Source organism: Osmerus mordax, chromosome 16 (genome assembly GCF_038355195.1).
Source record: "Osmerus mordax isolate fOsmMor3 chromosome 16, fOsmMor3.pri, whole genome shotgun sequence".
Classification (NCBI taxonomy): domain Eukaryota; kingdom Metazoa; phylum Chordata; class Actinopteri; order Osmeriformes; family Osmeridae; genus Osmerus; species Osmerus mordax.
The window spans coordinates 16,600,514-16,619,118 of record NC_090065.1 but is presented as its reverse complement, the minus strand read 5'-3'; the positions used below and the strand labels follow the sequence as shown (position 1 = coordinate 16,619,118).

Sequence of the window (18,605 nt, the reverse complement as noted above, 5' to 3'; positions counted from 1 at the left end):
AGGGTTTGTGCGCATGTGAATTTTATTTTGTGCACTCACAAAGCGTGCCATGCCGAGAGATTTCTGTATTGTTGGCCGGTGTTTTTCAATCTTTTACTTCCAATATCATATTTTGCTGCCAGTCTGAAAATGGGTCTAGTCTCAACTCTAATCCTAACCGTAAACTTGCTGTGTACAATTGAATTAAATTTAGCCTTTAATGACACTGCAATTATCAATGAAGAAAGTGTTTTAGTCCACCTCTTAGTAACGGAAAGTTTAGTTGAGTTCTGGTTGTATTATCAATCTGCAGATTGGAGAGAGTTTAACATAGCCCAAGACATAAAATGACCCATTTCAGTACACTGGTTCGTGCAAGTTCTAATGCAATGACATTTGCGACCATGCAGTTTGTCAGCGATCAAGTAAGCATACAGTGCTTGATCGGCCATGATTAATTTGAATTGTATTTATTTACATTAATGAACAACTGTAAATGTTCCAGAATTAGCCAGTATGGCTATTTTTCATTTGTAGACCCTTGACAGAATGTTAAAAAGTCACCCTAAAAACAATACATCTTATATTGATACAAAAACACATTAATTAGCCAAATAAAAAAGGTACAACATGATTGATTGATTCTAAGCACGTAAACGCAGCAAACCACGGGAAGCAGAAAACGTCCACTTTGACGGCTCATTTTTTTGGTTTTTACCAAGTTTATAAAATAATGTAAATTTTTGTTGTTGATACAAACACACTAGTCATCTTTTCATAAGCTTTATTGTAGAAATTGTCCAAAAGAGAGTTTGTACTTAGCAACTAATACATGCTATGCATAATCATGAAATTTGCATATTAACACTGCAGTAAAACAGCTTTTAAGTCCTGTGTGTAAATCAAACGTGCACACCTTTTCAGGACTTGAGTTCTCTAGTCCTCTGTAGATTGAATGCATGTTATAAGGGATATTGAGATTAATTTATTTGTTAAACATTACCTTGTAGTGCCTTCATTACTTTTTTTTTTCTCCCCCCTAGGGGAGACAGAAGATTTGAAAAGCCAGGTCGAAAAGACCCAGGTTAGTGCCAAACTTCAGTAATGGTTAGAATTTAAATTTTACCTGAAATTTAAATACCTTTTTTTGCAGTCCAGCTCATGTACTTTGTCTGCCTTTGTTTACTCAGTAGAAGCTGTCCCAGCCCACTTCCAGCTGAATCACAGTAGGTTTTTTCTTTATAAACTCCACCACTTCATTCCCTTATCAGCAACAGGGTTTCCCGCAGAAAATGTGTTAGTTAAGGAGGGGCAGCTGCAAAGTGCTGCGGGAAACCCTGAGCCATAGGGAAGCTGAAAGTTAACTAAAACTTGACAGCTAGATTTGAAACATCTGAGATCCATCCTTTCTCATTGCACCCCTTCTGCTTCTCCCTTGCGCTGTGCAGTCCGGGCCAACTACGAGGAGAGTGTCACTGGCCTGCTTAAGAAGCATGACTTCACCCGCTCAGAGAGTGAGAACTGGCGCATGTCTCGCGACGATCAGAATGGTGAGGACGATGAGGGGGGCTGGCGTCTGGCAGGTTCGCGAAGGGACAGTGACCGGTGGTGCCCCCCGAGTCCAGGTGTGCCCTGTAGCAATCACACTGCTGCTGCCACTGATTGTCGTGTGTGTGGGTGGAGTTGTCGTCTTATCTGACTGCATAAAAAAAAAGGAAAGGCTGACTTTAATTGTAGTTCAAGGTTTGTCCTTTGACAAAGCATTGGGTCATTAACAGAAACTTGAAGAGTAGTAGCATATAAATAATCAGCCAGTATTGATACACAGTTTAGTGTCAGACAACATTAGAGTATGAGTGGCAGGGCGAGGCTCCCCTAAGCATTGTTATGTTCTTTATCCCCTAGACGGCCCTCGATCTGCAGGGTGGCGGGAACATCCGGACCAGCAACAGCGTCGTCGGTTCCCCTTTGACGCACGGGAAGATGAGCGGGGGTACCGACGTCCACGGTCAGGCAGTGGTAGCCTAGAGGACGAGAGGGACAGCCTGCCGGAGTGGTGTCTGGAGGATGCAGAGGAGGAGACGGGCACCTTCGACTCCTCAGGGGCTTTCCTTTCTCTTAAAGTGAGTAGGATGTGCAATATTCCTCATCCATTACATTTATTTATTTAGCAGACTTTTTTTTATCCAAAGCGACTTACAAGAAAGAGTTTTACAAAAAGTGCATAGGTCAATTATCATAAACGACGAGATAGCCCCGTTAAACTCCAGAGCTTGAAATATGCTCCCAAAATCTGTGCAACCTCAAAATATATTTGGGAGCATTTGTGCGAGTGAAAGTAATTATGGTGCAACCTGTTTTGATTTCTTTACAAAACGCATGCTAATTAGCCAACTGCACAGTATGTGCCTGCTGTGAGCTGATACAGGGACCGGCCCACCGTTCTTTCACATAACCAAAAATGTAATCTTTACACATTTTCTGTCAATCACTCCTTGTCACTGTGCAACGTTGTCAGGTGACAGAGAGCTAACTCGAGCTGAAAAGACAATATTACATTTTTTGGTGGGTGCGCCTAACTTTTTGCTGGTGCTCCTGACCCAAGTTGGGAGTACAGTAATTGGCTTCCTAACATGCAGACGCTGATACTTCAAGACTCACACACAGTTATTCTTTAGAGAACTTGATTGTTCACCCCCACACAACAGAAAGTCCCCAAGGAGCCAATACTGGAGGAGGCTGAACTTGACTTCAGACCCCTTGAGGACTGTGAGGAGCGGCTAGAGGAGGAGGAGGAGGGCGAGGAGGAAGAAGAAGAGGAAGAGGAGGGAGAGCCCCGGGAAACCAAAGAGACAGCTACTGGGGCCCGAAGAGGGGCAGAGAGGAAAGAGGGTGAGTTGGAGTGTTGTTTTTTTTACATTCTGTGAATTGAGATTGCATCTCAACTTTCAGAAACAATGATTTTCTGCAATATGTCGCCAACCACTGGTCTATAAGAGGTCAGTTTGTCTGATTTTAAGATGATTTATATCAACCTAACAGATAAATATTGCAACATAATCTCCAGTTCCAGGTGTGGGGAGGGTAGACGAAGAGGCACCTTCTCCCTTGGTCCAAGAACCCCAGCCCCCAAGTCTACACAGCCAGCCAGAAGAGCCAGAGCCACTGGAGAGGACAGAGAGACCCCCTGCCCCAGAGCCTCAGCCCGAGCCCAGCAAAGCCTCCATGCATGTCCCTATGTCCAACAGCATCCTTGAGCCCATCACACAAACCATCACTTACACAGGTGAGACTGCACACACTCTTATTTTACATCTGGAAATGTATTTTATCATGAGCAGATAAAACACATTTTCCCATACAGACAAGTGTCAATGGTACCCTATGAAGAGGTCATGCTCGAACGGATGACTGTACTCATTTAGTTAAGGGTCACTCTTGTTCTGTCTTTGCCATCCAGAAGTCTCTGCCCCGTCACCCAGCGTACAACCGCAAAAAGCCTTGGAGGTTCCTTTGGCCATGTCCACACCAAACAAACTCCCTTATAACACAGGCATCATGGCCCCCATCTGCAGACCAAGTGCTATGCCACAAGACGCTGATGAAGATGAGGGACTCAAGCACTTTGAACAGGTATGTATAGTAAGGGTGAAACGGTACACTGAAGTCACGGTTCGGTTCTTACCGCGGTTCAGACATCACGGTTCGGTACAACGGAGGGAAAAGGAAAACAAACCAGGTTCCTCTACGAGTGAATACGGGGGCATTGAAGATGACATGTAAATTCAGATTGCGTCAGTAATTTTTTTTGCCCTATTTGTATGTGTATCTAATGGCTGGTTTAGCACGGTAGGGAGGAGAAGTTGGACAGTTTGTCTCGTTCCAGTGATTGGCACACCTGGGTGATGGCGTTGGATATTTTTTGTAATTTAGCAAACGCTAGATGCGTTATATGCGTTAGCATGTTAGATGTATTTCCACTCACATACCCCACAACCACGTGCGGTGATGTCAGTAAGAGGATAGGCTCCCCACCCCCACCTCCATCAGAGACACTGACTGTCTCCCCACCTTCAAGAAAAGGCTCAAGACACACTTGTTCCGGGAGTACAACGGTATTAAGGAATGGTTTGCTGGACCCCATGTTAGTTTCAGAATCAGTCAGAATGGGATTTATTTGCCATGAAAGTTTGCACAGACAAGGAATTTGCTTTGGCAGGAAGGTGCATACAATAAACATATAGGGACCTAAAATTTAAATATGTGGACTATCTATACTAAGGGTACATAAACTAGCAGTACTAATTGGAATTAGAATTAAATAAAATATACAATAAAATATAAGTTGCCGTAATTTACAATATAAAAATTCAAAAATACAAATATTACAAAAAATACAAATGTACAAAATAAAATTTTTGTAATGCAGTGCAAGAAGCAGTGTGTTTTAAGCAGGAAGTCATTAGAGTCAGTGTGGTCCCTTGGCCTTGTTTTAGAGGCCAACAGCGGAAGGGAAGAAACTGTTTTTGTGGCGTGAGGTATTGGTCCTGATGGACCGCAGCCTTCTGCCGGAGGGGAGTGACTGAAACAGGGAGTGTCCAGGGTGGAAGGAGTCGGCCACAATCTTTCTCGCTCGCCTCAGGGTCCTCGAGGTGTGCAGGTCCTCGAGGGTAGGCAGATTGCAGCCAATCACCTTCTCAGCAGTGCGGATGATACGCTGCAGCCTGCTCTTTTCCTTGGCAGTGGCAGCAGCGTACCAGACGGTGATGGAGGAGGTGAGGATGGACTCAATGATGGCTGAGTAGAAGTGCACCATCATTGTCTTTGGCAGGTTGAACTTCTTCAGCTGCCGAAGGAAGTACATCCTCTGTTGTGCTTTCTTGATGAGGGAGCTGATGTTCAGTTCCCACTTGAGGTCCTGGGAGAGGATAGTGCCCAGGAAGTGGAAGGACTCCACAGTGTTGACTGGGGAGTCACACAGGGTGATGGGGGTGAGTGTGGCTGTGTTCTTCCTGAAGTCCACAACCATCTCCACTGTCTTAAGAGCATTGAGCTCTAAGTTGTTCTGGCTGCACCAGGTCACCAGGTTGGCCGCTTCCCACCTATAATCAGACTCGTCTCCACCAGAGATGAGCCCAATAAGGGTGGTGTCGTCCGCAAACTTCAGGAGTTTGACGGACGGATGACTGGAGGTGCATCTGTTGGTGTACAGGGAGAAGAGCAGAGGAGAAAGGACGCAGCCCTGAGGTGATCCGTTGCTGATGGACCGGGAGTCAGAGACTTGTGTTCCCAGCTTAACGCACTGCTTCCTGTCAGACAGGAAGTCTGTGATCCACCTGCAGGTGGAGTCGGGCACGTTCAGCTAGGAGAGCTTGTCCAGAAGCAGGGCGGGGATGATGGTATTGAAGGCAGAGCTGAAGTCCACAAACAGGATCCTGGCATAGGATGCTGGGGAGTCCAGGTGCTGTAGGGTGAAGTGGAGGGCCATGTTAACTGCATCGTCCACAGACCTGTTGGCTCTGTAAGCAAACTACCGGGGGTCCAGCAGAGGGTCTGTGATGGATTTACGGTGTGCCAGCACCAGGCGCTCGAAAGACTTCATTACCACAGAGGTCAGGGCGACGGGTCTGTACTCATTATGTCCTGTTGGCCTTGGCTTTTTGGGCACAGGGATGATGGTGGCGGACTTGAGACAGGCTGGCACATGGCATGTCTCAAGGGAGGTGTTAAAGATGTAGGTAAACACCGGAGACAGCTGGTCAGCGCATTGCTTGAGGGTGGCTGGAGAGACAGAGTCCGGCCCAGCTGCTTTGCAGGGATTCTGCCTCTTCAAAATTCTGTTAACTTCACCCTCCTGAATGGAGACAGTCGTCACTGTAGAGGGGGGGGAGGTGGGAGGCCTCCTGGGTGGGAAGGGGTAGTTCAAGACTGTCCAATTGTCTTTCAAATCTGCAGTAGAACTCATTCAGGTCGTTGGCCAGGCGGGAGTCGTTAGTGGAGTGGGGGGCTCTGGGCTTGTAGTTGGTAATCTGCCTGAGCCCTCCAGACAGAAGCAGAGTCGTTTGCAGAGAATTGGTGTTTTAGTCTCTCTGAGTACAGTCGTTTAGCCTCCTTCACCGCCTTGCTAAACCTGTTCTTCGACTCCTTGAAACTGTCTTTGTCCCCACTCCTAAATGCGACCTCTTTCGCTGACCTCAACCTTCTGAGTTTAGCTGTAAACCAGGGTTTGTCGTTGTTGTAGCTCACCCTGGTGCATGTTGGTATACAGCAGTCCTCACAGAAGCTGTGAGCTTCTGCCTGTATGCAGCAATCAGGTGGACCATAGCGTGGTCAGAGTGACCCAGTGCTGCTCTGGGGACTGCATGGTATGCTTTGCTTATTGTAGCGTAGCAGTGATCCAAGGTGTTTCCTTCTCTGGTAGGGCATTTGATGAATTGTCTATATTTTGGGAGTTCTTGAGTGAGATTGCCTTTGTTAAAGTCGCCTAGCACAATAACCAAGGAATCCGGATTTTCATGCTCCACACTCAGTATCTGGCTGGCGAGCACACGTTGAGCCTCGTTGACGCTAGCCTGCGGAGGCATGTAGACGCCAACCAGAATGAATGATGCAAACTCTCGTGGCGAGTAAAAAGATCTACAGTTAATAAAAAATTATTCCAGATCAGGAGAACAGTGCTGCAGAATCACTGTCACACCTTCACACCAGCCACTGTTAATGTAAAAACAAATACCACCGCCTTTCGTTTTGCCAGAGAGCACAGGGTCACGATCCGCTCTCAGCAGTTTGAAACCTTCTAGCTGTAGCGCAGTCTGGGATCAGTTCACTCAGCCATGTCTCCGTAAAGCACAAAACGGAAGATGAATGAAAGTCTCTGTTTTTCCACACCAGAAGCTGAAGTTCGTCCAGTTTGTTGCTCAGTGAATGCACGTTGGATAGAAATATCCCCGGTAACGCTGTGCGTGCCCCACCCCGACGGAGTCGCACCAGAGCACCGGCTCGTTTGCCTCTCCTACGACGCTTCGCTGCTAGGACAAAGCCGAGGGTGGCTTTGACTATAATTCCCACAAATTCCGCCGCTGGAAGCAGAAAAGTGGGAAATAAATCCACAGGAGTTGTAGTCCTGATGTTTAGAAGTACTTCTCTTGTTAGAGAACCTCGGAAATCTTGGCAGAACACTGAATTAACAGACTAAACAAGACAAAAAAGAGGGCACCTATCGACCGAGGCAGCCTTCATCGGCGCCATCTTGAATACAAGTATCCTCAAAGATCACAATGACTCTGGCTTAGTCTTGCTGCTCTTGTTGGTTAGTGGTAACTGATTTAAATTGTTGAAATTTTTTTTTTACTGTTGCTTGCTTTTCTACAGGTACACTTGCACTTATAGCGATTCCATGTTGTTTAATTGTAACTTGTTTAACTACATGCTTTTGTGGTTCTTCCCTTTGGCACTTATTTTGGTTGTTCACAATATGTGCTTCATGTTTTGGCTACCCGCAATGTTTTTGTTGTTGTTGTTATTATCAGTGACCTATGCACTTTGTAAAGCTCTCTCTTGGAAGTCGGTTTGGATAAAAGCGTCTGCTAAATGTAAAATGTAAATAGGCACTGAGAAATTCCTTAACTCCGTGATATCAGCAGACACCACTCCTGTCATTTTGACTTGAATTTTGCGGGGATTACGCTTACAATGTAGCTGGTGTAATGACGTTAGCTGCGCAAATGTCCAGTAATATCTCGATTTTAAATGGTCCATGTTTGATACGTAACGTAGGTGATTACTGGCATAACATGTACCGTTCCACCCCTAATGTATAGGGATGGGTACCGTTAAGGTTTTAACGGTATTACTACTGTTACCGATACTGCTTATTGATCCAGTACTTTATGAGTATTCTTATCGGTACTTTGTGTTTAGTTTTTTAATTAAAACAAAACAAATTGAGAACAGACCCGCTATATACAATTAATGGACGAGGCGTAGTCTCGAGCTATAGTTGTCTCCAGTTATAAAAGTTAGAGTTAAAACCAGAAACATCACCAGCACCCCCCACCCCGTACACTTCTATCGTAGTGAAGTGTAACCACACTTTGGAGCGTTAGATTCTCTCCGCCAGCGTCACTATATTAAGCTGGAGCTTTCGAATTGTGTGTGTGTGTGTGTATGACTGCGCGCTTGTTGCTGTGTGAGACAGACAGTGCTTCTGGATTGCAAATAACAAAAATGTAGACGAATGTCTTAATATTATTAGAAATGTTTGGTGAGAGAAAATGTAGAAGATAACATTTATTTAACAATAATGAATATGAAATATAGCTGCAAGCAGCGATGCGGGGTCCTCCGCAAAATATGATAAAAATATACATTGTAGAAGATCGAGAGTTGGACAACAAGAGAGCAAAACTACTTCATGTTTGGCCAGCAACAATAGGCTGGATGGGGATTTAAACTTATGCGCATTAGGTTACATGTCAGTCTCTCTATCCTCTCTGCTACACACCAACTGTGGAGATTTTATGAAAAGAAAGGGCAGAGTATTAGCTTTGGTCAGCTTTGGGACATGGGGCGCTGGGGAAATCACGTAGACTTTGGGCGTGGCTTATAGCGCCACCTATGGGTGTAGGTGGGCCACTAGACGTCTGGGAGTAGTGTATCTGTTGTACTGTTGAATCATTGGGCCAAATTTGAAAAAGAAAAAAAAAAACGGGTGGAGGACTTTTTGAGCTATTGAGCCATTAAGTGGAGAAGAGAAAAAATAAGAATAAAAGGAATACTAACAAAAACAATAGGTTCCCTCCTACCGGAGGAACCCTAAATACTAACACAAACAAAAGGTTCCCTCCTACCGGAGGAACCGTAAATATATTTTCTTAATTCTCTAGTACTGAAAGCAGAACCAATAGCGTCAGAGCTTATCGATACTACGGTCTCTCATAATTTAATACCGGGTTACGGTAACCATCCCTTGGTATGTAGGTGGTAATCATCCCATTGTTCTCTTCAGTGAAATCTTGGGATCATACTCTCGACTGTTTATCAAAGGTTGTTTGGTTCATACCAGGGGTTATTCTAGGATCAGACCTTTAGGGGGGCTCAGCCCCCAATGAGAACGTGACATAGATACAGTGCCAAAAGTGAAAAACTGTTAAACCCCCTTGCTAATAAATCTCTAATTTCACTGGATAACAATTAATACATTTATTATTATGCAAAATCTTGAATGAATGAAAAAAATTCATTTTCTTCATGAACTACCAGCACCAAATGAAACGATAATGATGTGTCAACAATAAATAAACATTGTTTTAACACGTTAGAGCACTGAAACTTATTTAAGATATAAATAATTCATAATAATTCAAAAATATATATATATTACAAATAAAAGGGTGCTGAGATGAAATTGCCACTGGTTCATACTGTTGCAAAGAGTGTATATTTGGCTAAGTAAAGTAATCAACAGGCCCATGGCATTTCATTACATTGTGGCAAAAGTCTACTTCATTGATACATCTTGATACATTTTGACTGATCTTCCCTCTTTGCTATGTTTCTCCAGGAGGCTGAGAAAATGGTGGCATACCTGCAGGAGGGTGCTGTGGAGGATGACAGGCTGGCTGGCAAGACCTTGGAGAGAGCCAAGCCTGCAGGCCTGCCCCTCACCCATGAGGCTGCACTCAAGTGGTTCTATAAAGACCCCCAGGGAGAGATGCAGGGTGAGCCTGATGAAGGAAAAGTTTGTTGAAGTGGACTGGCATAATTTGTGTTTAGCATTTGATTATTACAATAATAATAATAATAATGTATTTATTTAGCTGTCACATAAAAAAAAACGCAGCCTTCATCTAGTGTGACGATGGGATTTTGAACCTGTGACCTTGATCTCCAAGCAAATGCTCTAACCACTGAGCTAAACCTTGCACCCATTACTGTGTCATAGATGCCTTTTATTGTTGTGTGTCCACAGGGCCATTCAGTAACCAGGAGATGAGTGAGTGGTTTCAGGCAGGCTATTTCACCATGACCCTTCTTGTGAAAAGGGGCTGTGATGAGGTATTTCAGCCCCTGGGAGAAATCATTAAGATGTGGGGTAGGGTACCCTTTGCCTTGGGCCCCGCGCCACCTCCCCTGCAGGTACAGTAGCGGTGGTCCTTGTGGTTCACTCCAACTGACTAGACCTCAGTTTTGTCCAATATTACTTACTTTTAGAATAGTCTTAAAAAGGTACTCAACGATTGTAGAATAAATTTCCCTCTTCAAAAAAGGAACTTTTTGGATTTAGACGTTTCACTTTGGCTTTCTCGCTAACATTCTAATTTGCTGTATGTTTCACTTTCCCGTGCGTGTGAATGTGCCCGCACTCGCAGGGTGATGGGGATCAGGAGAGGTTGAAAAGGCAGCAGGAGCTCACTGCCCTAAACCTCTACCAGTTACAGCAGCTTCAGTACCAGTATCTCCTCAGGTTGGTCCACAAATGTTCTGTATGTGTGTGTACACACACATGACTAAGCATTTGTTACTTTAACTCCATCTCTAACCTCATGTATTGTTTCTTTTGTATGTATGTGTTGTTTACATTTTTCAGTAATTTAGATCGGTTTGTAGAGATTAATTAAAAAATTAGAGTATTTCTGTTCAGTGTCAAAAAAGCTTAACTAAATCCATTGTGATTCAATGTTGTAAAACAACAAAACATGAAAGTCCATTGGAGATGAATACTTTTATAGGCACTGTATATGAGGATCAATTTGTATGATGTTTAAGAGACACTTTGCTTTACCATAACCTAATGTGTGCGAATTGGAGACTTATTCCTGTTCATTTTTATTTCCCGGTCCCGGCTTTTTCTGGTTCATCCCTCAGGCAGCAGTATGCCCAGGCCTTGGCCCAGCAGAAGGCTGCAGCTCTCAGCTCAGCTCCTCTTCAGCAGCAGCAGCAACAGCAACAGCAGATCAACCTGCTTCTGCAGCAATACCAGGCCCTTAAGATGAGGTCGGTTTCACACATGCACTTTTTTCCCCCCAATGTAAACACCCATTTTTAAATGTGATTTACTCTCCTATGGGACAGAACCTCTGAAAGCCTCCAACCTACAGTCACACGGTCTGTGTCAGTACCGGACTCCTCCGGTTCTGTTTGGGAAATGCAAAACCCATCCACGCAACCCTCCTGCACACTCAACCTCCAGCCCAATGGTGAGTGTCAGCCTTCACAGTTAAGTCCATTACACAAGTCTTTACGTTAATAGGATACAGGTATAATTCCACATGACTGAAAAGAAGTGTTGCTCTCACTGTAGAGGAGGAATATGTATGTGCCCCACCATGTTCACTTCTCACATGTAATCAATGAAAAAGAGACTGCTTTGGCTGGACAGTTTTACACTTTTTTACTGTTAACATCATTTTATGTTCATGTTCATCATTGTTAACATCAAAAAATCATTGTAGAGCTGTGTGCAGTGCATTGATTCGCTCGGACCCTTCTTGCCTCTCTCTCACTACAATGGACCCGTCTGTGAATAGCCCCCTCTCTCCGTGCTCTGAATCGATGTGCGGGACGAGCTTCTTTTTCACTCAGAGAAGACGGACAGAGAATGAATCCGGAGTTTACGAACGGTTAGGCCCAATCCCAATGTCGACCCTCACTTTGAGGGCTTAAGGCCGATATATGCTTCTGCGTTTTTCGAAAAACGGACACATGGGGACGCCTTCGTCTCTGTGGAACGCCCTCTACGAGCTCTCCGTCAGCCCTCGGAGAGCCCCGGAGAGCTCGACGTGCACCTCCTGAATTTGCTAACTATCCGTCTTAATTTCGGAGAGCTACGGAGACCCCCTTGGCTGTGATTGGTCAGTATTAAACGTCCTGTTTATCACGGCAACCCCGCTTGCGTCAGGGGCGGGGTTGCCGTGATAAACAGGACGAACAGAATCCTTTGACCGCCATTGCTGTAAGTTTTTAGAATTCATATTTCAGCTAAACAGTACATGTAAATCAGCATCTGAATTAAAATGTGACGAGAAATGGGCAGTGTAGTTGCTGAAAATGTGCGTATTTTATTGATGAAACGGCTAATTTGTAAATTTGCTCCGACTTCTCGATAACCTAGGTCAATAAACACTCGACGACGACTTAAAAAAACCCGTTGCGCCACCTAGTCTTCTGGCGGTGAATTGTTTTCAGCACCCACAGCCTACGGAGAACCATAAATGAAGTCTCCGTGCGTATCCGTGCGCCCGCCCATCCGTAAATGGAGACGCAGAAGCATATTTCGGCCTTTAGGGCTGTCCCACAGTTAAATCGTCAAGTGTGCGAGGGCTCTTTCGCAGACATTTTGAACCCTTTTATGTAGGGGTGGGCGATATGAACAGTATAGAAATATACCGGTATGAATTTGGCCTACGTTTTGAATTTTGACTATATCCTGTAACCGCGGTACAGCCTACCAGAAATAATATTTGGCACAGACCCATTCACACCAGGCACGGCATGAAGTTACCGTACGGAGCTTTAACAAAAATATCGCAAGCAATCTACGCAAACATTGCAAGCAATCTTACGCATCCTCGTAACCGGTATTGCACAGATGGGAGTAGAGCATAATTTTCGGGCGTTACTCTTCGGTTTTATATGACACAAAGTTCAATGTAGATACAACCAATGAATAGCATTTTGAGCCCTTTCAGCCTCTTGCACGTAATCACTTACTAGGTGACATCAAGCAAGTCTGTGAGGGTTCAGGGCTAAAGGCCGAATTATACTACTCCGTTTTCACGGAGACGGACACAGGGAACGCCCTCTTCGAGCCCCTCAGAGAGCTCTACGTACACCTCCTGATTTTCCTGACTATCCGTCCGCTAGTCTGTAATTTTACGGATACTCCTTGGCTGTGATTGGTCCGTATTAAGAACAGCTTGCGTCAGGGGCGGGGGTGGGGTTGGGGTTGCTGTGACCAACAAGACGAACAGAATTCCTTGACCGCCATTGCTGTAAGTTTTTAGAATTCATATTTCAGCTAAACAGTACATGTAAATCAGCATCTGAATTAAAATGTGACGAGAAATGGGCAGTGTAGTTGCTGCTTCTTTTATTGATGAAACGGCTAATTTCGATAACCTAGTTGGCATCGCAGTGCAGCGCCACCTACTCGTCTGGCGGTGAATTGTTTTCAGCACCCACAGCCTTCGGAGTACTATAAATTCAACTAATCCGTCCGTAACGGAGTCGGAGTAGTATAAATCGGCCTTAAGGGGGGACACTGCACAAATTGGTCTAAAACTGATACATTCAATTTATAATATTCATAGTTAAACTATAACAATTTGAGTCCAATGAAATGTTTATATTACTTAAAGCTCCAAAAACTATTTTGCGCTCAAATGAATGCTAAAATGTTTCGTAAGAATACTTGAAGTCCCTATCACTCACATCAAAACTATACTAGTACCTAGGTTTGGGCTAAGCTCCTAACGTTTACAACGTCTGGCTCCGCCCGGTCGCAGACACACAGGTTCTTGCCATTATTAGATGGATGATTGCAATATCAATTTCAGGATATTTGTCTTACTGTCCTAAGTCACAGAATTTAGCAACGCCCATTATTTAGCCCTGTGCACTGAAAATATCTGTCATCCCTCTGCAGCGTGGGACGGCAGCAGTGTGTGGGACCTGCCCATTGACTCTATGGCCCAGGCTCCTACCATAGAACAGATGCAACAGTTGGAGAAGGCTAAGGCTGCTAAGGTACGACATATACACACACACAACCAAACCTATACACCCTCCAGCACACTGGCACTGCTATAGCCTTTCTTATTGTAAAAGAGGACTGGCTTGTCAGCTGTAATGTTTAAAAATGTATTTAGCTTTTTGTGGAGAAGATGCTTTGCTAGCAATGGCGGGCAAGTGTTTGTGTGCAGATTTGTAGTTTGATGAGCAACTACGCAAAATGTTCTTCATTGTCGCATTTTATTTGACCTTTTGTCAGTTGGAACTAGAGAGGCGTGAGGCTGAGATAAAGGTCAAGAGGGAGGAAGAGGAGAAGAAACGTCTGGAGGAGGTGCTACGGGCTAGACAGGAGGAGGAGCGTAAACGCCTTGAGGGGGAGGAGCTGGCACGACATAAACAGGTGAGTGATGAAAAAGAATATAATTTCATCAAGAGTTTCATTATATTAGAACAAATCAGAGTAGAGGCTTACTGCTAGCATATACAATACAAGAACATGTCCTCTGTTTGACTTCTCAGTAAGCTGACAGAAAACGTGACTTTTTTCTAAGGAGGAGGCACTGAGGAGACAGAGAGAGCTGGAGGAGGCACAGCGCAGACAGAAGGAGGAGGAGGAAAGGCTTGCTCAAGAAGAGGCACTGCAGAGACTGGAGGAGAGAAGGCTGGAGGAGGAGAGAAAGCAAAAGGAAGAGATGCTCCACAAACTGGTAGGCTGCAGAACACCGCTGGTCACAAAATAGCCCTTGGTTCTTCTATGAATGAGTGACTTCCTTACCACACTTTTTCTCCCTCTATCTCCCTTCCCTATTCGCCACTCCAGGAAGAGGAGCGCAAAAAGCTGGAAGAGCTGGAGGCGATGCGAAGGCGAGAGGAAGAGAAGCGGGCCGAGGAGGAGGAGGAGGCGGCTGCTGCAGCAGCCCGCCAACAGCAGGAGGAGCAGAAGAGGAGAGAGCAGGAGGCTCACCGGCAGCAGGAGCTGCAGAGACAGAGGCAACAACAGCAGGAGGCCCTGAGACGCTTGCAGCAACAGCAGCAGCAACAGCAGCTGGCACAGATGAAGGTGCAGACAAGGGGACTGGGAACATTCTCATAATGATACAACAATAAGATTAAAGGCATTCTGAAGTACATTTGATAGTTTATAATTGGATTGACAATACGCAATTATTTTATTATCTCCCCGGATAAGTGTGTGTACTATGTAGGCTGAGGCCTTACTGCAGTGGCCTGGGTTTGAATCTGGCCTTGGCCCTTTCCTGCATGTCTTCCCCTTTTGTCTCCCTGCCTTTCCTGTCACATTTCACTTAAAAACTGTCCAATAAAGCATGAAAGAATATATATATGGAAATACACCACAAAAGCATATGTAACCATCCTCTTGTTCCCCATCCCACCTGTGTGCCATTTAGCTTCCCTCATCCTCCAAGTGGGGTCAGCAATCGGCCACAGCAGCGTTCATATCTCAGTCCCAGAATGCTCTGTCGCTTTCTGAGATTCAGAAACTGGAGGAAGAGAGGGAACAGCAGGCGCGTGAGGAGGTAATGAGGAATAGCCTGTGTTGGAACACAGGCTATATCTGTATCCGGCCATGTATAGTCACAATTGTTATCCTTACTCTTGACTGAGCAATTAAACGTGGGGTGGTCTTTTTTTTGCATGTCAGTGGCATATTCCAAATTCTTAGTGGTCCTTTCATTCCATAGTCCCTTGTCTTTTCTCCTCCTCTTGCTATTCACAGCAGCGACGGCAACAGCAGGAGCTGTTGAAGCTCCAGCAGCAACAGGCCGTCCTCCTGGCCCAGCAACCCCCTGCCAAGCTTTCAGGCTGGGGATGTGTAACCAAGCAGCCGGCTGCCACCAAGTCCCTGCTGGAGATCCAGAGGGAGGAGGCTCAACAGATGAAACAGAGGAAAGAACAGCAGCCGCAGCAGGCCCATCCCACAGTCACCCAGCACAACAGGACCCAGAACCGAGCTGTAAGTTCCATCCCAGCAAACCTTAGTGAATAATTGTAAAAAGAAATATAGCTGCAAGCAGAAATAAGGTGGCCAAGCAGGTCAAATGACCCAGAAAACATTTCAGACATCCTCAGAAGAGTCGAGATACCAAGTTTGGTGTGGGTTTCTCAAAGAGTTGCTGAGATATGAACCTACTTCCTGTTTGGTTGTCCGGTACAGCCAATCAAAATCGGCAGCAAAACAAACGGTTTTGAAAATCAATAATCCTTTTATAATTTGAGTGAGGGTCGCCCTGACAATGATCTGTGCCAATTCTGGGGAACATTAGAAAAAAAAAATTATAGACCCTGCTAGATACAGGAGACGTTAGCATTGCTAGTAACTGTTAGCGACAAAATCATACTTGCAGCATGCGGTTCTGATGAACATAATTGAGTGTCGAAGGGATCTTGTCATTGACAAACTTGCTCGTCGAGTGTTACTTGGGAAGACTATGAAAAGTGTCAGCATTCCCTGTATAGCCTGTACCACGGTCCCTGTATAGCCTGTTCCACTGCATTTACGACCGTGGTACATTTTCAATATCATTGAAAAACGTTCTTCTTCGTAATTCCTGTGGAAGTACACAGAGCAGCACGTAGCTAAACTAGAGTCTGAGATCTATGCAAACCCTGAGGTTTGGGGCGTGACAAAGGTAAATACGGTGGAGGATTTTTTGAAACCAACAGTTTTAAAGCAACAGTTTCAAATTGTGAGATTTGCATAGGAAAGGGGTGTCAATGGACTTTGAGGTTCACTGTATGTCCATTTTACCCACCGAACTGTCGTTATTCAACTATGACAAGGTAAACTCGGTTTTGCAGTCGATAACCCCTTTTAAAGAGGGGACTGTCCTTAAGGCGTGTGACAAATTTCACAACTTTTTACCATACGGTTCTAAGGGCTGTCCAAAATGGGAGAAGATGATTAACTAGAGCAGTGTTTCTCAACCCTGGTCCTCAAGTACCCCTGTCCTGCTCCAACACACCTGATTCAAATGAATGGGTCATTATCTAGTTATGCAGAAGCCTGCTAACGACCATTCATTTGAATCAGGTGTATTGGAACAGGGAAATATCTAAAACATGCAGGACAGGGGTACTTGAGGACCAGGGTTGAGAACCACTGAACTAGAGGGTACAATTCCTGGGGAAATTGTGAGGTGTGCTTGCGTCCGTTGCAGATGGGCGTGTTTTTTAAACTTTTATTGTTTTTACAGCCCTGTAGAGGAGACCTTCGTGAACAGAATGACATAAAGTTTAGGCTGTGGCATTGAAGTTTAGGTTAGTAGTCAGTTTCACCAATTGAAAAAACAATCTTGGATTTTTTTATTTAAGTAAGGGGACTGCCGAAAATGTTCTGTTGCTGTTTGGCTTCCTAAAGTTTAGGTTAAACCGTGGCGGAATTGTTTTTCTTATCAGTGTGTCGCGTACAGCGTTGCAGTGAGCCGCACTGGTTTAAAACCACAGGTAATGATCATTTCACCAACGAATCGTTGACTTGTAATCTAATGTCATAACTAGAGAGGGTACAATTTCTGGGGAAATTGTAGGGTGTGCTTGCTTGTGTCGGTTGCACAGGGGTCCGTTTTTGAATGACATTTTTACAACTGATTTCTGTATATTTTATATGAAAATGCATACTTATTATTTATAAATATTAAATAGATTTAAAAGCTTTTTTTTTTTGCTGCTCATTTACAACTGAAAATACGAGTGAAGTGTAGAATGAAATGGATGTCTTCTCATTTCCCCTGCAAGAGGCAGCCTCATCGTTGAATCAAAACGAATACATTTGGCAGACCGGTGTAAAAATTGACCTAATCTCTATGACTTAAACGTCATTTTAAGTTTTTCCCTTCTCGTGATATTTTCAGGCATGTAGCCTACTCATATTGCATTCATTCATTAATAAAGAACCCCCTTTGAAGATTATTCTACGACGTTACCGGCAGTAGAAGATGGAATCGCGATTCAAACAGTACCATCTGCTAACTGAAAATATGCCCCCAAAAACGTAAATAAGCTTGACATTTATTTAGTGGAAAATCGCTCATTCATAAAAAGCTCACTGGTAGCGATCATTGTCAGTAACAACGCAAAATGTGATATAGCCCTGTGTGGAGAAGCTGCCCCGGTAAATTGTACTACTACGGTACAGTACTAGACTACTGCTGTGTTCGTCTTGGTAGCGATTGCGTTGGTTGAATTGGATTTAACGTTCCGTTGTACGGTTTAAGCTGAAATTAATTATTTTCATGAATAGATGTATATGTGAGGAATGTTTATTTTAACGATTGAAAACAGATAACGCTACATCATAGACCACTGTAGGATGTGTTGCCCGGGCAACACAGGCTAATGTCATGATGCTAATACTTCAGTGAAATAGTAGACTACTGTTTCCGAAAGTAGATGTACTTCCTTAATAATATCAGCTTATATTGTACATTACACATCACAATTGTGTGTCATATCACAAAGTAAAATTAGTAAATAGTTATCACCCTGGCCTCTTTGCTTGTGGTGTTTCTGTAGCTGCCTTGCAGTAAAGCAGTTAGCTTAGCTATCTCCCTGAAGTTAACAAGCTGCTAAACTAATGTTCTGCTCGAGGTAGTCACGCGAGTTTTCGTGACGTTAGTGACGTAAGTAGCGTCATTGACTGTGGCTAGCAAGTTAGCCACCGTTAGCTTCACTTTTTGCCACAAAAACTTAATTTCTACTTAAACCGTGCAACGGAACGTAAATCCCAATAGAAGCAACTCGCAGCTTCGCTGCTTGGCCACCAAAAATAGCTGCATGCAACAATGGCGGATTCCTCCAAAACATTGCAAAGCATTTAAAAAGGGGACATTTTCACTGTATAGAAAAATCCATGCTGCAGACATTATGGGTTCTGT

At 44.3% G+C, this 18,605-nt stretch overlaps 1 protein-coding gene across 6 annotated transcripts in view; it reads left to right on the top strand.

The window, feature by feature from the left end:
• gigyf2 (GRB10 interacting GYF protein 2) overlaps positions 1-18,605 on the top strand; it is a 57,972-nt gene that overhangs the window by 20,069 nt on the left and 19,298 nt on the right. For 2 of the 6 annotated variants that reach the window (XM_067253209.1, XM_067253214.1), the window contains 18 exons: positions 1,023-1,063; positions 1,170-1,205; positions 1,428-1,652; positions 1,885-2,102; positions 2,688-2,871; positions 3,047-3,265; positions 3,440-3,612; positions 9,542-9,698; positions 9,950-10,116; positions 10,350-10,444; positions 10,846-10,974; positions 11,053-11,177; positions 13,625-13,725; positions 13,970-14,110; positions 14,262-14,417; positions 14,531-14,770; positions 15,120-15,248; positions 15,449-15,685. In XM_067253209.1, the coding sequence (XP_067109310.1) occupies positions 1,023-1,063; positions 1,170-1,205; positions 1,428-1,652; positions 1,885-2,102; positions 2,688-2,871; positions 3,047-3,265; positions 3,440-3,612; positions 9,542-9,698; positions 9,950-10,116; positions 10,350-10,444; positions 10,846-10,974; positions 11,053-11,177; positions 13,625-13,725; positions 13,970-14,110; positions 14,262-14,417; positions 14,531-14,770; positions 15,120-15,248; positions 15,449-15,685 (2,773 nt within the window). The remainder of the gene's footprint in view (positions 1-1,022; positions 1,064-1,169; positions 1,206-1,427; positions 1,653-1,884; positions 2,103-2,687; positions 2,872-3,046; positions 3,266-3,439; positions 3,613-9,541; positions 9,699-9,949; positions 10,117-10,349; positions 10,445-10,845; positions 10,975-11,052; positions 11,178-13,624; positions 13,726-13,969; positions 14,111-14,261; positions 14,418-14,530; positions 14,771-15,119; positions 15,249-15,448; positions 15,686-18,605) is intronic. The other 4 variants (XM_067253213.1, XM_067253212.1, XM_067253210.1 and 1 more) reach the window with 4 other exon arrangements.